This window comes from Acanthaster planci, unplaced genomic scaffold (assembly GCF_054643075.1).
Source record: "Acanthaster planci isolate LZ-2023a unplaced genomic scaffold, COTS_SCS Contig35, whole genome shotgun sequence".
NCBI lineage: Eukaryota > Metazoa > Echinodermata > Asteroidea > Valvatida > Acanthasteridae > Acanthaster > Acanthaster planci.
The window spans coordinates 57,590-80,263 of record NW_028257659.1 but is presented as its reverse complement, the minus strand read 5'-3'; the positions used below and the strand labels follow the sequence as shown (position 1 = coordinate 80,263).

At 40.6% G+C, this 22,674-nt stretch overlaps 1 protein-coding gene across 1 annotated transcript; it reads right to left on the bottom strand.

Moving 5' to 3' along the window:
• Positions 1 to 62: 62 nt before the first annotated feature.
• On the bottom strand, positions 63 to 5,777 carry LOC147795411 (E3 ubiquitin-protein ligase TRIM56-like). The gene is made up of 3 exons (XM_087131958.1): positions 4,469 to 5,777; positions 3,362 to 3,367; positions 63 to 3,172 (listed from the first exon to the last, which is right to left on the bottom strand). Exons 1-3 carry the CDS (start codon positions 5,775 to 5,777, stop codon positions 2,553 to 2,555), a joined length of 1,935 nt encoding a protein of 644 aa, XP_086988084.1. The 3' UTR covers positions 63 to 2,552.
• Positions 5,778 to 22,674: the final 16,897 nt, after the last annotated feature.

Genomic DNA, 22,674 nt, shown 5'->3' with positions numbered 1-22,674 from the left:
AGGCTGTCCCAATAAGAGGCGGGGACTATAAATGGCACGTAGACAAAGACGGACACAGGATGCAATTTGCCACATTCAACCTTGATTTATTTCCACCTCAACTATGTAGATACAAACTACAGCTATAGGGCCTACGTGCATTTATATCAGATAGTGCAATGTTTATTCTCTTATGAAACTTACAAAGCCGACAGTCATATTGGGGGTTTCCTTTAGACTGAACAGTTTCGTCATTGACGGTCAGATAATGGCTGTGTCGTGCACAGACACGAAACGAGAGTCTCCAACCCCAACTGTGAACATGCCTATTACGCTCTCAAATAATCTTTATGGTGAGCCAAGAAAAAAAAAATGTCGTCAAGTTCGAATTAGCGTCGCTACTACCCCGAAGGCTGTTCATTACACCGAATACACTATACAGGCAACGTACATAGCCAGCTGTGTTTCATGATCAGTTCACTGCATAGCAAAACGGGTAACTATGCAATAATACGATAAATCTTATTCTTGGAAATTATTTTTCTGATGAGGGCTTAGACACTGGTTCAAGCCGTTTTTACGCCGGAGGCTTGCAGCTCACTGGGAGGTCAACCCAAACTTAACAACTGACGCACTGATATGCAAATAACCGAGGCACAACGCATATTATAGCTACGTCATGATACACATTCACAGGACAAAATTGAAATGGTCAGGTCGCTTTCACTCAAGCACGGTCCTATGAAATTATTAAAGCCTATAAACACTATCAAAACTACAAAATCCATCAAACCTACAGGACCTTACCAATGAACCGTTATAAAGGTTCATCCTTTTTTATTTTATCTTTAAACTTTTTATGTATTCCCGTAACAGGTCGGCTACCAAAAACAAAACTAAAGGTGTATTAATATTTACACAGGCTTTACGTTCGAGATACTCTCTCTACGGATTTCAATTTAGTTGCCAAGTACTAATGTGATAGGGAAGAAAATGGATATCTAGAATTATAGAATCAACATGGTTTAAATGGGACAGGACAGGGAAGCCATTCTCAACGTGAATGCAACAAGCACCGGACGTGGTATGTAGACGTAGAGAGACACACAAGATGTCGCTTGTAATACTCAACTTTGATGTATTGACGCAGACAAACAACCAGGAGTAATTAAAAAACCTCAATTATGGCAACCTTTAACATCTCTCTCACAAACTTCTTGGAGAGCTGTCGTATTACGGGTCTGGTTCTTGATACGTCCCCAAGATTTCTTTATTACTGATAACGTACGGCTTACTTCATATCACTACATAGTACAAGGGGCAACTGTACAACCATACGGATAATCCAGTAAATCTGTCCACTGTCAAAACGAGTCTTGGGACTTATTTTTTTATTTGGTAGAGGTTTGGATGCGTGTTCAACCCTTCCTTGTACAGGAAAGATTCAAGGAGGCCAGCCGAAAAGTAACAGTTTTACCCATGGGTATGCAAATAACCGTTACAATGTAAATTACCTACGTCATGATAAATATTCACATTTAAAAAAAATGAAAAGGTCATGTTGCCTTCAAATAATACTCAAGCATAGTCTTTGAAATCGTTTATATTCTGTAAGTGGAATGTTGTTACTGTCACTAATTAAAACTATGTAAATAAATTCCACGAAAATTAAGAAATTTGCAAATAACGTTTTTTATAACCTACATTTCATCTTGCTTTTGCCTCTGCCACAGAGAAAAACATCATTTAAATCTCTAACAAAACTTTCATTTGAGTTCAAAAGAAAACGAAATGAATTTTATTTTGAAAGGAGTTGCAAAGGGGAATGAATTAATATAACTCTCCTCCAAATGGTGACATTGGGCCTGTTTTAACGAGGTATTAATTCGTAATATACATTCAACCGCAAATAAGAATAAGGCGGTTCAACACAAAGGGACAGTTTAGTTATGAGGGGAATATTCCTCCAAACGTGAGTTCCACATCGACTTTTAGAAATGTACTTCACCATTTAAATGATGAGACCTTCGCTATCCCACTACTCACACAAAGTAAGCTTTTGAGAACATTAAAATTTTATGTATATCTCAATGAGAACAATTTGACGTCACATATTATTTTTCAGTTTTTATACTCTCCTCAATTTGATAATCCCCTGCAAGATGTGTGCATTGAAATGAGTCTGATTCTTTTGGTGAGACAAGCTAACAACTTCCCATATCTCCTGTGAGCACTCACGGTAGGCATAACTAATCAATATTGGGATACATTTACTACTGTTAAATGGGTCTATGAAAATAATTCATATGTCGAGAGAAAATATAGTTAACAACGCAAAACTAACAAAGAAATTTGTTTAAATGATAAGCACTTTATGTAGCTCCCATATTTTTGAATCCCATCTCAGTGAAATTTTGATGTAGTATGCTTTCCATTTCTGCCATGCAGTAAGCCTACGCAAACCTTTGTGGATCTAATTTTCTTTAAAAAAGAAGTCATGAAATTGAATGCAATGTTGTTCACACCACAACATTTCCGACTAATGCTACTGCATAAATCTTGTTTGTGTTACATTAAACAAAGTCATAAATTTTCACTAAGCACGAGTCTGCAACTGCCAGTTGCCCATCTGCTGTGAATGTGATTCCCTGGGGATAGTGCAGACCCTCTGCGATGCAGTGGAGAAAGCCACCTTGAGGGTCATAGTGGTGGATATGACCAGTGCTATCACAATTACGCATTGCAACATAAATGCCTGTGCTATCTGCGCATACACCAGTACAGCGTCCAACTACCTCACCATCGATGGTAGGTTTGATGGTGAACAGTGTATCACCATTCCCATCAACAACACCGACTAACTGTTTGAAGTCGTTGATTACGACTCGATCATTGCTGTCAACAGCCACATAACAAGGTTTAATTTTGACTGGAATGGTGCTTATGAGTTCGCCATCAGTGGGGCTGTGTTCGGTCAGCACCATTCTCTCGATGTCACCAACCACAATGGTCCCATCCGTCTTGACTGCTACACTCTGGAGGTTCACTGCGGTCTTACCGACCTCACTCAGTGGCACTGTGGGGAACTGGAAAGCCAGCGTGTTGTCCTTGTCAAAGAATTTCACGTGGGATACGCTCTGCTGAACAACCACCAACCGATTGCCGGTGCGTGTAGCTGCAACGCCACGTAGCCCTGTTTGGAGTTGAAAGACAAAAAGAAAAACATTAACCAATCACCCACGTTCATGAAGAGTTATAAAGCCAGAGACATAGGATCAACCCTTGCCCTTTCCTCGACAAATTGATCCCCGGAACCTGGAATTATTTATTATGAAGCAATCAATATGAAGTTCACGGAAGAAGTGACAAAAAACGGCTAAACGTGTAGCTACGTCCATGCATAGCAAGTGAACAAGGATTCATGTAGAATGTATATTGAAGCCTCCCCCTCCCTGTCTAGCGAGTCCGTGGAATTTGGAATTTTTCCTTCCCTCACGACAATAAGCCCAGCCGGAGTCACTTCTCAACCTTTGTTGCTTGCGTTAAAATGTTCGTAATATTAATACACAAGAACACTCGGTCGTGTGGCAACGAACTTTAGGAAAAGAAAGTAAATTTTCCGTCAAAATAAGGAGCAAGAGGGCGTTCTCCTCGTTACCGCCCACTACCTGTGCTGCATAGTATTTAAACATGGACGAATGAACGCTGGCAAATAGATACTTTACAAAAACAGAAATGCACTTTGAGCCTACACGGGAAGAAATGTTGATCATGAACCATTGTGCAGATGCAACGTGTCCAACATTTGTTGCAGTGAATTCGAAGTGCATATCTGTTTTGTCGTTATGTGACATATATTTGCGTGAATGTTTTAAAAACAAATTGTTTGATCCGAAATCGAGGTTCACTGGATTTGTTTTCAAGAATCCATGTATTGTACAATTAAGCTGCCGTGTAGTTTTTTGGGGAGAAGAAAATTCTCTAAATAAACTTTGCTCCAATATCTGGAAAAATAAACACGCCAATCATTTCTTTCTCTTAGAGCCTCCTCCGTCTAGGTACCATGTGACTCTGCCAAAAGCCTTTAGATTTGTTATGTGGCTTGACACCAGTGGCGTATCCAGCGACGGCAACTTGCCCCCAACCGACGGGTTGTTTAGCCTGTTTGTTTTAGATTACGTCATAGGTGAATAGGAAGAAAGTAATCAGTGTATTTACGAGTATTTATCAAACATGAACAAACCCTTAGAAAACAACACCACGAAATTGAAGCAAGGGAGTTGGGACTGTGAGTAGGCCTAAGGCTTTCGACATTTTGTCTCCCTACCATCATGTTGAAAAAGCATTTTGCTTTTGAATTTGCCCCCAACACACACATCAGGCAGGATACATCACTGTTTGACATCGTAATTCCAAAATAAATCATGAATTTATTTAAGATAAACAAAGCACCAGTGTATCGCTATTAGCAGTTTCTATCCAAACTTACTTCTTTCCATTGAGATTGTGCTTTTCTGATTACCATCGATGCTGCAGATCACAACTCGTTTGTTCCAGTAGTCAGCCACTGCAACCTCATCAGGCTGACGAGCAGCAATGTCCCAAGCCCAACCGAACTCTCCTGGACCGCTTCCCCTGCTAACAAACACACATCGCTGCTCCCACTTTCCTTCCGTCACCACCTTGCCCAGACTGATCTCACCTACCCCCTTACTCGGCTTGAACTTCAGAAATCCAAGCCTCTTGTCAACTCTGGGAATAGTTTGACCTGCCAACAATTTCAAGTCTTTGTTGATTGTTGCGTAGAGTGAGAGGAATTCACTATCCGCTGCCGTCCTTGTCACCTCTCTTGCTGTCTCCAATGAATGCTGTATTCTCTCCGATGCCAAACTCATTTTTTTCTCAAATTCTGCAAGTTTTTGAAGACTATCGCTTTGGATGTTTTTGAGGTTATCAATGATGCGATTTTCTTGAGCTGTGACCTCTGCTATTATCTCAGCTGCCTTGTCCTGCACTTCTGTCGTGACTGCCTTCACTTGAATATCCAAATCATACTTCATTCTTGAAACAGTCTCGTTAGATTTTTGGAGTTCGTTGACGAGTTCTTCAAGGGGAGGAAACAAGTCAGCTAATAACTGTTTGTATGTCAGTACGGCTTCCTTTCTTTCAAGGTAGGTATGTTCTGGTTTACAGTGATTAATAACGGTACAGTCTCGACAAATCAACGTTTCACACGTTGTGCAGAAGAATCGTTTAACTTCACCTTCGTGGGTTGAACACGTTGGACAATATATTTCGGACTTCTTTGTCATTTTTATCTTCCCTTGACGGATTTCCTCTAATGGAGGTATTGTGTGGCTTGACGTGGCAGCGGTTCGTAACTGAGTACTTCGACAATGTGAGCAGATATTCTGTTCACAGTCCAGACAGCGATGCGTTGCCTCATTGCCATCAGCACATGTCTCACAGAGCAGCTTCGTCTCACCCGAACACACCAACTTTTCCTGAAGTTCAATCTCCTCAACCAGACCGATCAGATAAAAGTTGGTTTTCAGGCCTCTAACCCCCGCCTCCGGAAGTTGTGTCTCTTGTCGACACACGGGGCAAGGAATCTCTGTACAGCCCTGGTGCTTCGTGCTGCAGTATGTCAGCAGACATTGCTCACAGAAACTATGCAGACAGTCCAGTATCTTGGGTCGTTGGAATCTCTCACTACAAATGGGGCATTCGAGATGATGTCTGCTGATCGTCTCCAGAGCTGAACTAACTGCTGATCCTGTAGCCATTTGCTGGTTCATAGAAAACCATTAAAAGGTCTTGAATTAAATGAAAATCAACATTATTCACCATCGATAAATGAGAACGTGCAGATGAGGTCTCTCCTAATGTGTATGAAAACCATGGGAAAAATACGCTCAAACATACTTTGCATAACTTTCCTTGTTTTACATCAATTACTCTCAGGGTAAATCCCTGTAGGTCAATTAACCAGAGCCCCAGCAGAGTTTCCTGTAGTAATATGCCTTCGGCAAGCAGGCTGCTGACTAAATCTCTGGTTAAATTTAAATTCATGATGGCCATGAAGTGGGGGGAGGGGTTGTCTGCGTCCTTGGCAAATAAAAGAAGCTGTGAGGGCAACACGCGTCATATGCAGCAAGGTATAAGACGGAGAGAACCTCCCCCCCCCCGCTTTGTGTTGGTCATTGTCTCGCAGGAATCTGGGGAATTCCTTTCAGACATATTGGGGGATGCGTTAAGTGACAATAGTCTGGAATGTGTATAGGGATTGGACATGTTGGGGGGTACCCCTCGGTCTCGTTTCTTGTTGGGTATAGCACCGGTTCATCAAAATGATTGACCATTTTTGTGCATTTCCTTATACAGACATTAATCTTCACATGTATTTTTAAAAAACGTTTTAACGTTCTCATACATAAATGACCTATTAATAATACACAGTTGTGTTGGGCAACGCCTAACGACGCTGAGATAATTTGACGGCCCATCTCCATTTAGCAGAAGATGTGCAGTGCTCATCAGACACCCACTTCCCCCAACCTCTACAGTGTAACGCTCATAATTATATAAACTTTAAACTCCAGTTTAGTCGAGTATGTCCATACGGTAATCATTAATTGATGAAGCACTGAATTGATTGGTGGATTGGCCCTGACATAACTTCTTCCACACAGCTGAAAATCGAATGAGGCTGAGGTGAGTTGAGGTGTCTCTCTCAACCCATCGGCCATCGCGTCAATAAGATACAAACGACTTTGCTTAAAACAGGGGTACTCCTCCCTCCTTCTTGAAGTAATTGCTGACACGCCCTCCTCTTCCCCTACTATCATAACTATGCTATAGTCATATCCTGCCCTTTACATTTCGTGATGGAAAATGCATAACATCACCACAATACAACATGTGCACCAGTCCACTGTCCCTCTTCTCCTTTGCCAAGCATCAACCACTGCACTTTGATTCGCCATATATAGGTTGTCTTAAATGCTGTAATTCTACTCACCGCGTTGAATGAACGTTCATAAAGTAGTAGGGATAGGAGAGTTCCGGATCACACCCCCTTTTTCACCGTTTTTATCAAAAACCCTTGTATAGGTATACAACCAAAAAATCTCAGGGAATCTCTTAAAAATCTAAAATTCTAGATTTTGTCACTTTTCCCTGGGTACCTCATCGACCCCAAAATAAGGGTGTAAATATTATACATTTGTGTCAAAATCTCTTTTATTTGCCACTCGAACCTTTTGCCGCTCGTTCTCACTCGCCCGAAAAAATAAATGGAAGAAACGTGAACAAAGATATGATTATATTGCAACCGCCTTAAGTAAATGCTCTTTGTATAAAATAGTAGTATATAAAAAAAACATGTTGAATAAAATTGATAAAAATTTTAGAAATCTATATATAAAAAGAGACATGAGCTATCAACAACATCGACCTATATTAACGAACTTTATTCGATTTAAGAAGGCGTTTTTGGAAGATTTTATTAAACGGTATAAGATCTCATTATCACCACCTAGACGCAAATATCATACACGATTAGAACTAATAAAAGCTATCAGAGAGGATCAAAAACAATTTAGGCATCTCCCGCGTCAGTCATATCGACAGCTGTTGAAAACGGTACAAAAATATAATATTCCTTATGCAAACAAAGACAGATATGTCAAACAGGACTTTATTGATGCTATTAAAGCTTATACACAACCTCAAGAACTCGAGGAAGTAGACATTAAACGTATATGGCGTTTTAAAAATAATTTTCGTAATTGGGAGTTGATTCCTCGCTTCTATGAAGATGACCTAATACATTTTTTTGATTTTTACAAGCAGTTGATAGAGAAAACAGCGTTGGCCGAACTCAAAGAAATCGGGAGTTACAAATTACAAACACATCTTAAAGTGCAGTTTAGATTGGAAAAAATTGACGGAACGATTGACTACGGCACCTTTCCCTTTCAGAGTGATCAAGACGTAGTAACGAGTAAAGCCGGCGTTAAAAATGCACTTGCTAAGCAACGCGAAGAACAAATCGAACAGGTGGAGGCTCATACACAAAAAGGCTCGGGGTGGATCTTTGACAAAATTGTCGCTTTTTACATCAACGTGGTTAAATATAATCCAGTGGGTTCTTCTTACATTCCGTTGCCTAAGGAATTGTTAGACAAAAAAGCAATCATAAATGTTCAAAATAAAGATCAAGAATGTATTCGATGGGCGTTGAGAGCAGCTTTGAAGCTGTATTCAGACGGAGTCAAAAGTCAGCTAGAAACAAATCCAAAATATAAAATAAATAAGGAGCGACCTTCGACTTATCGGTCAGAATCAGACAGTCTAAATTTTACAAACATAAGCTTTCCAACACCGATTTCACAAATTCCACGTATCGAATCGCAAAATAACTTGGCGATCAATGTGTTTGGTTACACCAAAAAAGACGGTATTTACATTCTCCACAAAAGCAAGCATACAGAAGAAGGAGCGAGTGAAGCGAGCGGACTACGAGCGCAGCGAGAACCGATCAATTTACCTTACTTTAACAAAGGTGACGAAAAACATTACTGTTGGATTAAAAACTTTTCTCGGTTGACGGGTGACATCAATAAACACAACGGTAAAAAACACTGGTGTTTTAAGTGCTTGTCGCCTTTCCAAACGGAAGAAAAGTTAGCCAGTCACAAAGAAGATTGCCAAGGCTTAAACGTTCCTACGTGTAAAGTTGAAATGCCAGTCAAAGGCGAGAATATACTCAAGTTCAAAAATTACAAAAATAAGCAAGACGCGCCTTTTGTCATTTACGCCGATTTTGAGTCTGTTTTAGAAAAATTACCGCCGACCGATACAAACACTCTCAAAACACAGATTCACAGGCCTTGTGGATACTCGTACGCTGTCGTTAGATGCGATGGAGTTTGTACTAGCCGAAAAACATATAGAGGTCAAGACGCGGCTGTTGATTTTGTAGGGTCACTTTCTCGTGAAACGGAGAATATAAACGAAACGTTTAAAAACAAAGAGCCATTGATTTGGAACGATCAATTACAAAAAAATTACGAAAAATGTAATAGATGTTGGATCTGTGAAAAGTTGATAGATCGAGCAAAAGCGGATGAACGAAGTGAGTATGAATCTCACTGTCAATGTGATATTCCAAAACCACCAGAGACAAAAGAAGAAAAAATTGCTTTTTGTCATAAAAATGAAGCTGGGTTCAAAGAGTGGAAATGTTTAGATTGCGAAAAGCCCATCAACAATTTTAGAAAAGTTCGCGATCATTGTCACGTGACGGGGAGGTACCGAGGCCCAGCGCATGCTAGTTGTAATCTCAAGTTAAGAATAGTGCCCGACCAAACACCTATTCCGGTGATCTTACACAACTTGGAGAAATATGATGCGCACTTGATTATGCAGGGTGCTCACGAATTTTACGGGAAATCAATTAAGTTGATCGCTAAAAATACCGAGAACTACATCTCGTTTTCTTTTGGTCAACTCAGATTTTTGGACTCCTTTCATTTTATGGCGGCTTCGCTAGATCGGTTGGTTAAAAATTGTTCACCAGATGATTTTAAATTACTTTGTGAAAGGTTTCTAGCGAGTAAAAGCGCAGCGGGTACGACCGAAGGGAGGACGAGTTTACTCTTGAAAAAGGGAATTTACCCCTATGAGTATATAGACTCCTTTGATCGGTTCCAAGAGAGACAACTCCCACCAGTAGACGCTTTCTATAGTTCTCTGAAGCAGGGAGGGATAACCGAGCAAGAATACACTCGTGCAGAGACAGTATGGGAAGCCTTTGGCTGTCAAAACTTGGGGGACTACCACGACTTATACGTGGAAACGGACGTGCTATTGTTAGCGGGTGTATTTGAAAACTTTCGGAAGGTATGCAAGAAGAACTACGGCCTTGACCCGGCCAACTATTATACGGCGCCAGGCCTTTCGTGGGACGCCGTCTTAAAGCATTCGGGTATACAACTGGAACTACTGACAGACATCGACAAGCACTTGTTCTTTGAAAGGGCAAAAAGAGGTGGTATTTCGAGCGTGGGTGCAAAGCGATATGCAAAGGCAAATAGCCCAGAACTACCCGACTACGACCCCGATAAGCCGGAGTCACAGATCATGTACCTAGACGCAAATAATCTATATGGTTGGGCTATGTCTCAGTTTTTGCCGGTCGGGAAATTTAAGTGGGTCAAAGACTTAGGCAAATTTACGAAAGAAAATATCACTAGGATATCACCCAAGTCGGACGTAGGCTATATATTTGAAGTCACTTTAGAGTATCCCAAACACCTACACGACGCCCACAATGATTTTCCACTAGCGCCCGAAAATATGGCTGTATCAAAGGGATGGTTTTCGGTCTATCAACAGAATTTAATTGGCCAAGGTGAGTTGCCAACCTCGGTCGACAAACTCGTATGCACTCTCAACACTAAAGAAAAATATGTGGTTCACTATCGTACATTGCAAAAATATCTCGAACTCGGGATTTGCTTAAAACAAGTTCACCGGGTGATGTCGTTTAAACAATGGCCTTGGATGAGCAACTATATTGACAAAAACACCGAATTGCGCAAGAAAGCAAAAATGATTTTGAGAAAGACTTTTTCAAATTGATGAACAATTCGGTATTTGGCAAGACGATGGAAAATGTGAGACATCGAGTTGACGGCCACCTCCTAAGGGACAAACAAGACGCCGCAAAATATAAAAAATTAACTTATAAACCAAATTATAAATCGACGGTGCCATTTGAGGACTGTGAGCTTTCGTTTGTGGAGATGTACCGAACCAAAACAAAATTAAATAAGCCAATCTATTGCGGTGTAAGTATTCTCAATATCTCAAAAACGTTGATGTATGATTTCTACTACAACGAACTAAAATCAACTTTTGGTGAAAAAGTAAACCTACTTTATACGGACACTGATTCTCTATTAGTTCAAATCGAGCAAAGCTCTGACGATTTAACTGGTTACCTAAACGAAAAGCGCCATTTGTTTGACTTTAGTAATTATCCACCGGGTCATCCGCTTTACAGCGTCAAAAATAAAAAAGTCATAGGCAAAATGAAAGACGAGTTTGGCGGTAAAACAATTTTAGAAGCCGTTTGTATCAGACCAAAAATGTATTCAATTCTGACGGTAGATCACAAGCGAGCGCCAGCGAGCAAAGCGAGCTACGAGCGAGTGGAACGAGCGAGCTACGAAGCGAGCAAAGCGAGCTACGAGCAAAGCGAGTACTTTTCTTTAAAGAAGGCGAAAGGGGTTTCCAAGGTAGTAACCGAGAAAAGCTTGACCCACGAGATGTATAAAAGCTGCCTATTTGAACAGAAGCAGCATTTCAATAAACAACAACTATTTAGATCGGATAAACATCGGGTGTTCACCATTTCACAAAATAAACTTAGTTTGTCGCCGTTGGACACAAAGCGCTACATATTGCCGAATGGAATCGATACGTTAGCTTACGGGCACTATAAATCGAGTATTAGAGGATTTAAAGCAACTCACTTTGAACGAGCTAAAGAATCTGTTAAGCTGAAGCGAGCAGGACAAGCACAACGCGATTCGTTTATTTATCACTGGGTGTATAACTCAAATTTTAAAGACAAAGAGAAAGCCCTCAATTCAGTTTTTGCACAGTTAAGACTCGGGCGGTAATTCGGTATCCTCGGGTACTACCTGAAGTTCCTCTTTGACGAAACTCCTATTCGGGCCGTTTAATAGGTAGTACAATGTTGGACCCGTTTTGACGCGTTTTCCTTTCACTCGTTTAAACTGACTAGTTCGCTTTTCAATTTGGTAGACGTCCACGGACCATATCGGATCTGTTGCCCTTCTGACGGTGCCACCCTCTTGCTCGCCCGAGTAATAGAGGTACCTAACTAATACACTTGGAGGAAGTTCTCTTTGGATAGTTCTTACAGGTGTACTCGGTATTTGGCTCACTCGGTCTGATTTGACGGCTTCTGCAGGAACGGCATCGATTAAACGCGTTTTTTCCTCGTTTAACGATTTCACGACCTGAGGCAAACGTTCCACCCATTCCACGTTACGCACACCCACGTTTAACATTTCTTGAGCGTATTGGTGACCAAATAACCTTTCGGCTAAAGTACGGTTAAACCTTTCTACGATTCCTTGAGATCTGTGTACCCCAGGTTCACCCACTTGAATTTGTACTTTATTTTTTGTCATTAACTTTTTAAACTCGCCTTTGAATTCAGATCCCGAGTCTACCATTACGAATTTGGGCCACGTCAAAGGTGATCGCCCGTTACTCGCTCCTTCCGGTCGCTTTGCAGCTCGCTTCGCTCGCTCGTAAATTTTCTTTATTGCCTCGCTAACTTGTTCGGCGGTTTTACTAGTCAACGGTTCTGCTTCTTTATACCGCGAACCCACGTCTACCACGGTTAAAGCGTACTTAAACGTTTTCCTTTTAACTCGGTCCCAGGGTAAATAAAGTATGTCCATTTGATGCGCGTAATTAGGTTCGACCGATTCCGATTGCAACATTGTAGGTCTGGGTACGTAATGTGGTGCGGTTAAGTATATTTGCCAAACGGCCTGCTTTTTTAGCCAGTTTCTGATGACCGATTTGTCAGCACCGGTCTTTTCGTGTAGACGATCGACAGCACTTTCTCCTCGCCAGTAACCCTGTGGACTATAAAATAGTTTTTTAAAAGTTTGGTCCATTTTAAAAATACTAGTTTTTAAATTTAAGCGTTACGATTTAAGAGTTACGACCGAAGGGTCTTAATTTAAGAGTTACGACCGAAGGGAGTACCGGTAAGCCAACAACCCGACTATCGCAGTTCCACCTATAATCCAAACAAACTCGCGAATTTTTTGATCTTCGGAAGGCTCGTAAAAATCGGACAAAGTAGGCTCTGGTGGTAACGGGGTAATATTTTTACCGGTTAATTCTGAATAAGCCCGCAACGCTTTGTCCACGTTTACAAATGTTTGCTGACTCGCGCGTTCTTGTCGCATTCGTTCGTTCAAAAAGTCTAGCATGTGTACGCGTTTTTGTTCCCACTCTTGTTTTGCTTGCGCCAGTTGCTCTAACGCGAGGTCGTGACGCTTTCGTTCTTCGTCAACATTATTTTTTGATAAACTGCCAAATAAAAAATTTGAGCCCGTGAATGCTAAGGCGTTTACTATCGCTCCTCCAACCATCATTAAAACACTAGCCATTTTTAAAATAAGGTTAAATTAAATATGGATAACGAAATTAAAGATAAATTAATCGAGATTCAAACCGACCAAACAGAGATTCAGCAGATGCTGGGTGATATGCGCGCCGATATAGATCACATCGGTGATAATTCCCAAAGTGAAAAATATGAAGATCTGTTTTTTGCAGCGGGTTTAACGTTAGTCGTGTTTTCTTTTCTTTTTAAAATTATAAAATAAGAATTGTATTATATAAAAGTAAGATGTATACTAAAAAGCTTAACCCGAGTCGCAGACTTAAAGTTCCTCGCGCGATCAAAGGCGAAAGGCGCGAAGTAACCATTACGCACAACCCGAGTACCGTAGACGCGGGTCACACGTTAAACGTAAAATTCCCTTCCTTAGGTATGGACGAAGTCATGGTACCCGGTACGGCAAAGTTGGCTTTTAAACTCGATCTCGACGGTGCCTCGGACGACAACAGGACGGTCTATAACAACGTGGCGAGAAACTTGGTGTCGGAAATAAATATAAGTCTCCAGGGAAATAAAATCGTAAGTTACTATGACGCGGACGTATTTCACAATTTCAAGGACAATTGGTTACCCCCGTCGCAGACCAAAAATATGGCGTATTTTGGTTTGGAAAGAGAAAACGTAGCTAAGATACGTCTAGGGGCTGACGATGCTAATGCCGCCGCAAACGATGGTAAGGACAAAGCAATTGCTGACGCTTTTAAAAACAGGTACGCGATTCCACTAGACACGCCTATGTTGACGGATCACGCTCCATTTTATCCTTCGTGGTTTAAAGAGCCTCTAACGTATCAACTAACTTTTAACAGGCACGACAAAGTGGTTAATTCGTCAGATACCGCGGCTGAATATCAAATTTCAGATCTGACCCTGGAATACGAGGTAGTCACCAACCGAGACTTGGCCCAAACCTTGAGAAATAAGAAGACGATGTATTATCTATTCGACCGTATTCACTCGTGGAAGAAGCAAGCGGTAAACAAGTCAGATACGCTATGGAACATCAGCATAGACCAGAGTATTAGAAGCCTAAAAGGGGTGTTGATTTTATTCAGAGACCCGGCGATCAAAGATCCGCAAAAATTTTATAATCCACACATCACTAAAACGGTCGTCACAGTCGAAGGAAAACCAAATCAATTGTACTCACAGGGTCTGTTTGAATATCAACACTGGAACGAAGTTACAAAGTATTTCGGAGACTCGGATAAAGAATTGGCTAGAGGGGTCGTCTCGGACTTATCCTTGTTGGGAGTAGACATGGCGGACTATCTAAAAGACAAGTACGGTCTATGGCTCGACTTCCGAAGTTCCGACGACAATTCTGCTCACGGATCGGGCAGACCTCTAGGCGGAGGAGGAGACATATCTATACAGATGGAACGAACGGCCGAAACCGCGGGACCGTTGACGATGTACGTATTCCTGGTGATGGACTCTCAACTAACGGTGGAAGACGGGAACTTTAAAAATCTTGTTTATTAAAAATGAACGAGCGAGTGGAACGAGCGAACTACGAGCGAAGCGAGAACGAGCGAGCGAGTTATGAAAGAAGTGAGAACGACCGGAGGGAGTATGAGCGTAGCGAGAACCAGATGTTTAAGAATCCCCACTGCGCCTTGATCGTGGGCAAAACTGGCAGCGGGAAGACTAACTGGATCTTAAATCTTTTAGAGACAGAATACCGATTCACCTTTGAAGCTATCGTCATTATATGCCCAACGCTTTTTAAGAATAAAACGTATTTAGAACGACTGTGGGTGTACACCGATGAAAACGTTTACCTAAGTGACCTGGACCGAGAAAGACTAGAATTAAACGAGGCCATCGAACTTTATCAGAGAGTATTTGATGGTGTAAATACATTATTTATTATCGACGATTGTGCGGCCGATCAGTTTATTAAGTATCGTAAGAAGTCAAAAAGCGGATCTGTTTGCGCTTTGTCTAAAATGGCTTTTAGCGGTCGACATTATCTTCACAGCTGCTGGCTACTCACACAAAAGTACAATTCAGTTTTAAAGGATTTTCGCGAGAATACTGCCTGGACAGCAATTTTTCATTGCAAGGACCGTGGTTCGTTTGATCAGTGTCTGGACGAGAACGACATTGTACCAGATGAAAAGAGAGGGGAAATTAAAAGGCATCTACGCACCGTGAGATTTAGTAAGTTGGTGTTAAATACCGAATCACCCGCAAGTTACTCAGTCCAGTTGTAAATAAATAATAGGTATGTTATTAATTTGCTTTACTTTGTTGATTAACTAGTTACGCCAGCTGTGCTATAATAAAATTTAATTTAGTTATAGTAAATAGATAACAATGCTACAATACGTTCAACTAGTTATTCAATTAGTTATTGCGGTTAACCTGACCTACTACACCTACGAGTATATACGACTAAAGTATACTTACAACAAATTTAAAGAGTACTTATTATTAAAATGGACGACATAAAAAGCATATTCACTGAATCAAAAAGCGAAGCAATCAGCTCAACCTCAAACGTAAAAGACCGCCTTTGCGCGATAGCTGCCTCGGGCGAAAGCAAGAAGTATCTCGGAAAAGAATACTCGATAAAAGAGATCGAAGCCATGTCACCAAAAGAACAAGAAAAATTATTCAATTTGTACGAAGTTAAGTTTGGCAAAGAAATCGTTAAAACTCTCGGTCACTCGATTTTAAGTTTGTACTCTCGCCTACTAGGAATAGCTACTCCGATCGATCTACTCGGATTCAACGTCAACTTAAAATCAGAGGAAGCGCTGACTAAAGATCTCAACGACGACCCGATCATCAGTCAAACGATGGGTCATTTACTTACAGAGGTCTGTTACAAGTATGGAGTTTATCTTTCTCCACTTACAACAATGCTGATTACAACAAAACACCTGGAGTTTAACAAAAGTTCTGTTATTATAAAAGAGGATGTCAACAAACGAAGTGAACCCAACAGAAGCGAGCAACAACGAAGCGAACTCGAGCAACCAAATTCAGAAAGCAGTTAAGTCAGTTACTAAAGCTAAGAACCCAAAGCGCGTAGAACAAGGTAAGAAGTTGGCGGAACATAACAAGAAGATGAAGCAACAACTAGTCAAGATGAAATTAGCGGACGAACCGAGTGAAGAATCTAGCTTTACCCAAACGGCCTTTGAAAACAGAAGCTTGATACTTGGTGGATTGGGTATCGCTGGTGTTGTGGTTCTCTACTTAATTTGGAAAAATAAGTCGACCAGTGTCCAGCCTAGTTCACGACAAATTAGCGTTCAACCAAAGCAAGAATCGACTAAAGAACCAGATTTGGTTATGGATTAAAAGTTCCTTATTATTAAATATGAGTAACGCTAAATCAATCGACGTAAACGGAATCGCCAATACGGTTTACCACGGCGCAGTTGTTTCAGGAATCTCACTCGGATACGCCATGCTGTCGAGTAAGCTATTTAAAATTAAACCACCGGACTTCAATAAGTTGTCCGCCGAAGATGCATTAAAATTAACCGCTTTGTCCAGCGGCGCACTCTTTACCCAAGGTTGGTTGGTGGGGCAGGGTATCTTACCCTCAACGTTTCCTATGGGCGGACCGAGTTAAGTTTTCTTATTTTAAATGGCAGAAGGGGGATTTGAAATGGATGAGACAACATCTATGTTAGAAAATCAAGATCAAGAAACGTCCTTTACAAACGATGGCTTTATTGATGATACAGCGCTAGAAGATAGGCTTTTAAATTTAAATCCTCCCACAACGAGACCCGGGGCGGGCATCGAAGAACTAAAAGCGCAGAATGATAAAGATTATGAGATTAATCGTGATAGAGAAGTAGATAAATTTTATAAACACTTTAGCGAGAGAGAAGACAAACCACCGAGTTATATCTATTCAAAGTTTGTTTACAAACCTAATAGGGGTTTATTTTATCGTGATGGAAAGGTTGATGATGTTCGCCTAACCAGTAATCAAGCGGGAAAAGTATATCAACCCATAGAGCTTAGTACAATTGTCAGTAATCTTTCAAAAGCTGACTATAAGAAGCCCCAAGCTTTTATTAGAAATGAACTAGGGTTTAAAGACTATGGGTTAAAGGCAGAAAAAGCTTGGAAAACTAAAGCTAAACAAGCACGATCAAAATTAGACACCATTCAAACCGAGAACATTCCAATGAAAGAGCTTCCCAAAACAGCCGACCAAGTAAGTGAAATCATAGAAGACCTCACCCATGACGTAGACGTTCAAACAGAAGGATTAAATTATCGCGAGTTGGCCGCTTTAGATAAAACGTTACAAACGGTAAACGGAGAATTAATTTTAAATCAAGCTAGATTAGATGAGTTAGACGTAGAAATTCAACAAACAAAAGACGAGCTAGAAGAAGCGACGTCTGAAGGAGACCGTAAAGATATCCAAGAAGAACTAGACAACTTGCGAATCGAAAGACGAAGTAGACTAGAAATCATCAATAGAAATACCAATCAATTGAAGAGTCAAATTAATCGAATTAAAGAAACGATTACGACAATATTAGATTCAGATTTAACACTACGCGAACGAATTAATATTTTATTTAGAGAACAAGGCGTCACGATCGTGAGCATTTTAACGGCTATTGGTTTAGCGATAAGTACCATCGTTAGTAGTATCGTGGCTAGCGTTAAGGGTGTCGGAGCTAGCGGAGCGATCAAACCAGCACCTAAACCAACGCCTGCTCCACCTTCCAAAGGCGGGGTCACCGATTGGATCAAACGTCAACTGTGGAACCTAGCAAACGTATTGAAGAAACTCGGGTTGAGTGCCTTAGGAGCTTTGCCCGGGGTCATCGGTAGCATTTTAAGTTGGATTTTTAACGTGGCGAGTAAAGCGGTCGGATGGGTGGCAGAACACGTTTGGACCTTGTTCGTGGGCGCGGGTGTTTTGCTTTTGACGTACATACAAAAGAATGGGTAAAAAGGGAAAAAAATATTCCTTCCTAGATTTAGGAGGGAATATGTTTTCACTTCGTTTCATTTAAGTTAAAACCTTGTATAAAATAAACCCGACGACAACGGCTCCGATGGTTAAAGATAGTTTCTCTTCGTTGTGTGCGTCGAGCGGCTTGATAGGTGCGCTTGGTGTGGTTGTAGCGACTACTGGTGAGTTAAAACCGCCTTCAGTCCCCGAGTTTAAGTTTAAACCTTGTATATATCCTGTCGACATATCTTCAGAGGCGGTCTGTAAATTGTTGTTATAACCCTCAAAGACACCGATCCGTAAGTCCATGTCTGAAGGCACCAGATATAACCCTGGAGCTAATACATAATCTAACGGTGTTTTAGCATTCTGTAACATATCTTGAAAATGATCTACCGATTTTTCTGAATCGGGGCTGTCTGGATGAATTTCCGCTTCTACGATTGTTTTAAATTCTTGTTGCGCGATTAATCCTGTACCATAAGACAAAATACTCACCCTATTTTTAACTTGAGATCCTAATAACGCGTAGACATAGGCTCGAATAGATTCATTTACCTTTATAAACCCTATATCTGTAAATTGCGACTTTTTAGGAATAAAGCCCCACCATCCGGTAGTCGCAACCTTTGGGTCTTGCAAAATATATTCTACTGCGTATTGTCCCGTTACGCCAGAGTCAACCTTAGAGTAACCGAGTTGCATGACTTTGTGCACAAAAGAAAGGTTAGGCGTTCTAGCACCTACCCCGAGACCTAAATTTGTTGCGGTCCAGTCTTTGTCTACCTCGTCTGCATCTAATTTTGGAGTATAATCGTTTCCTGGTACGGGTAACCACTGTTTAACACCCGTATCTATCAAACCGGCTCGGTCAAAATAATAAGCGGTACCAAGACCATTTGTATAAAGATCGACTTTTTGCCTAAAGTTCATATCTGGGTCAACTCCGTATAAAAGACACGTGTCAGAAAACTTCCGATGGTCATAATTATTGTTAATCACGTCAAATACGTCGTCGCTCGGAATGGGTATCACACAGTCGTGAAATATTTTTCGTACGGTATAATATAAGTGAAACCTCATTATAGCCGAGACATATGGATCGTGACTAGACAGTAGATCAGAACCCACACCGCAGGCTGTTGTCGCGCAATAGACCGCAAAATTAAATTGATTTTGATAAAATGCCAACGGATCTGAGTTCCAGCGTTCTACCACTTCATCCGTGGTTACTTTTGGTAGTTTATACGCGCGCGTTAAATTTGGAAACTCGGCTGTAAAGGCATTGTCTTTGTTTACTATGATATCTAGACTACTAAAATTACCTCCCATTTATTTTAAAAGATTTTTAAAAATAATCTTTTACAGGTGCTGTTGGAAGGGTCAAGTTTTGGTACGCAGGTGGATCGCTACGCTCATATCCAACCGACTTTGTAAAACTTATTCGCCAAGTTTTTTCATAAGATCTTTTTTTAAAACCGCCGCTAGCGCTTCTGCTCTTTCGTTGACTCGACGTTCAAATTCTTGCTCGCTGTGAGCTTTGCTCGATTCCAATTTTGTAGATGTACGCGATCTAATCTTTTCTTTCATCTCGTTAAATTTTTTCAGCTCAGATAAAATAAGGGCAAATTCTTCCTGGGATATGTCGCCGTCTTCAATCGCGTGAGATACGTATTCTTCGATTGTATTTAATTTAGCGTCTGCCAACATTCGAATTTGGTCGTGTTTTTTAGTTTTGTGGATGAGTCTACGAGATGCGTACTTTAGAACCGCATAAGCACCAAACGACCGATAGCGACGCCTTCCATCACGAGCCCGACGGGACCAGTGATCACTCCCAAAATGGCGGGAATGCCTACGGCTGCCGATGTGGCACCTAGTGCTTCCACGCCATATTCTACGTACCCGAGCGCGGTTAAGAGTCGTTTGATCTTTTTATAACTATTTTCCCTCGCGTCGCGTTCTCTTTGGATTTGAGATTTAATTTCTTCGATCTTTCTTAGCCTGTAAACCTTTGTCTCCGCTTGTTCGGTTGAAGCTCGCTCGTTCTCGCTCCGGTCATACTCCCTCCGGTCGTTATACTCACTCGCTTCAACCGAGTTTAAATCAGGATATATGTTAGTCGTCATCTTATAATTAAGAGTTTTTAAACGATATTCACCTCGAGCAAAATTCCATCTCCTTCACCGCTTACCAACCTACCTTTGTCGTTTTTTAAAGAAAAGGTGAGCTTGCTTATATTCCGATCTACGAGCCTTTTACAGGTTGGGTTGACCTCTAAGTTACAAAGATCTGTGTCTCTGGTACTGAGTATCGTCGAAGACTTCCCGTCATAAAAGTTATAATTTGGATCGAGCTGCTCGCAGTGTATAAACAGATATTTGATACTATCGATGTCATATTTGCCTTTGTGCACAACTATGCTTTGTAGTTCGTCCTGGGGCAGGCCGAGCAATTGGCCCACGCGTTCATTTAGTTTAAGTTTTAAATAAGGGTCAAAAATTAACAGGGTTACTATTTGGGACTCTTTATAAACTTTAAAAATAACACCCGGGATAGCGTTTAAAATTGAAGCAAACCAGTCAATTCCGTAATACCCGGGTTTGAGAACAAAAATACTACTACTATGAGGTGCCCCTGATGATGTAAGTGTAATTCTATTTATATACCGATGGCCCCCCGTTTTGTGAACAAAATTACTACTATAAAACCCAGATGTGCTTGATGCCTCAGACGCCTCACTAACATAAAGTTGACCAAACTCATAAGGCGTCCCAGAGTGTTTCACAATATCCCATATAAACACCTGTTTTTCTCCAGTTGACTCGGGCGGCCCCTCTACAAGATAACGTTTATAATCTAAATCATCAAAAATTTCGCGCACCGCATAATAAATGGTACCTAATATCGATTGAAAAAAGGGGTTAGTAGTAGACACGCCCAAAAAGCTCTCGTCTCTTCTTGGATCGTCATACATGCTACGCCTCCAACTAAATCTCTTATATCTAGTTGAGAAAAAAGAGTCATAATCTGAATTAAGAATAGATAGCCTCTTTGTTGTCGCAGCAACTCTATAAAGTTCAAGAGGCACATCTTCTTCGGTTGACGAGTCTGCGTCAACCGGAAAATTAATATCAAGATAATAATCTGGCTCATACTCACCACCAAAATAAAAAGAAGAAAAATCTATAAACTTGCGCTTTAATGTTTCTATTATAGTTAACATGTGTGATTTATAGATTTTTATTCGTCTAATGTTATATTCCTAATTTCTAATATATTTTTCCACGTTTGCTAAAAAAGTTCTAGAAGTATAATAAAATCCCATAAAAATATCTATTAAATGTAAAGTCGGTTCTTCAATCTCATATCTTTCACCTGTATATAAATCGCTATATTTTTGTAAAAAACCTGCGTTAATGCCGCCATACATGCCGGGTTCAGCAGGTAAAATATCCCCTAAGTCCCACTCGATCTCTGTCTCTCTCATAATGTTAAAAAACTTTTTTTCTAGCTGAATGTTTTTGACGCAGATACGTTTGCTCCCTTTTTCGTTTTTAATCTCGTTTTTTAGTTTAAATGTTTGTGGATTTTCAGTCAAGTGAAATATATGCGTCTCCATTTTATTAATAAGCATCTAATTCAATCAAGATTTTACCGACGTTGTTCAAGAGTTCATCTCGCTCGTTTCTCAAAGAAAAGGTCAACTCACTGATGTTCCGAGATAATAGCTTTTTAGGTGTTTTATTCGTTGATTCATAAGGGATAACGCCGAGCAGGTTAGAAGACTTTCCGTTATAAAAATTGATAGAGTGATCCAATTGTTGACAGTGAATAAACGTAGGAGTTGAAAGGTATTCACCTATATAAATAACGTCGGGTGAAAGTTTGTTTTCGGGTAAGTTTAACAAGTTAGCCACCTCTCTATTGAGCCGCAATTTGAGATTGGGATCCGTAATGGTTAAGGTCACCCTTTTTGATTCCGAGTGCACCTTAAAACTTACTCCAGGGATGGCGTTTAAAATAAAATCAAACCAATCGATTCCATAGTACCCGGTAGACACCACGATGCTTCCTCTTTGCGACTCGGGCAACGGTTGAGCCAAACTTGGAGCTAGCAAAGCATATATAGGTTCTTTCGTTCCCGTCAAAATAAGTTTTGGAGTCGTCTCTTTTCTTCTTTTTTCGTTTCTGCCCAAATTTGTATCCCATTGAATGTCGGTGTCTTGTGTTACATATAAACAATCAGTTTGAAGCTGAATGTTTTTGACCCGGACTACTTTATCGCCTTTAATGTTGTTAATCTCGTTTTTTAATTCAAACGTTTGAGGATTTTCAGTCAAGTAAAACGTATGCGTTTCCATTTTTAAATTAAACTATTTTTAAACTTCTCCATAGCGTTTTCCCAGTGCCTATCTGAGGCACCAAAAAGTTCTTTAACTTTAGATTCGGTTTCCCCAGTGACGTCTTGATAACAGACTGCAATTAAAGCCTCCAACGGTTTACC

What these genes read in the sequence shown, in the direction of transcription:
- LOC147795411 (XM_087131958.1), bottom strand. Translation starts at nt 5,777, where the DNA reads ATGAACCAGCAAATGGCTACAGGATCAGCAGTTAGTTCAGCTCTGGAG.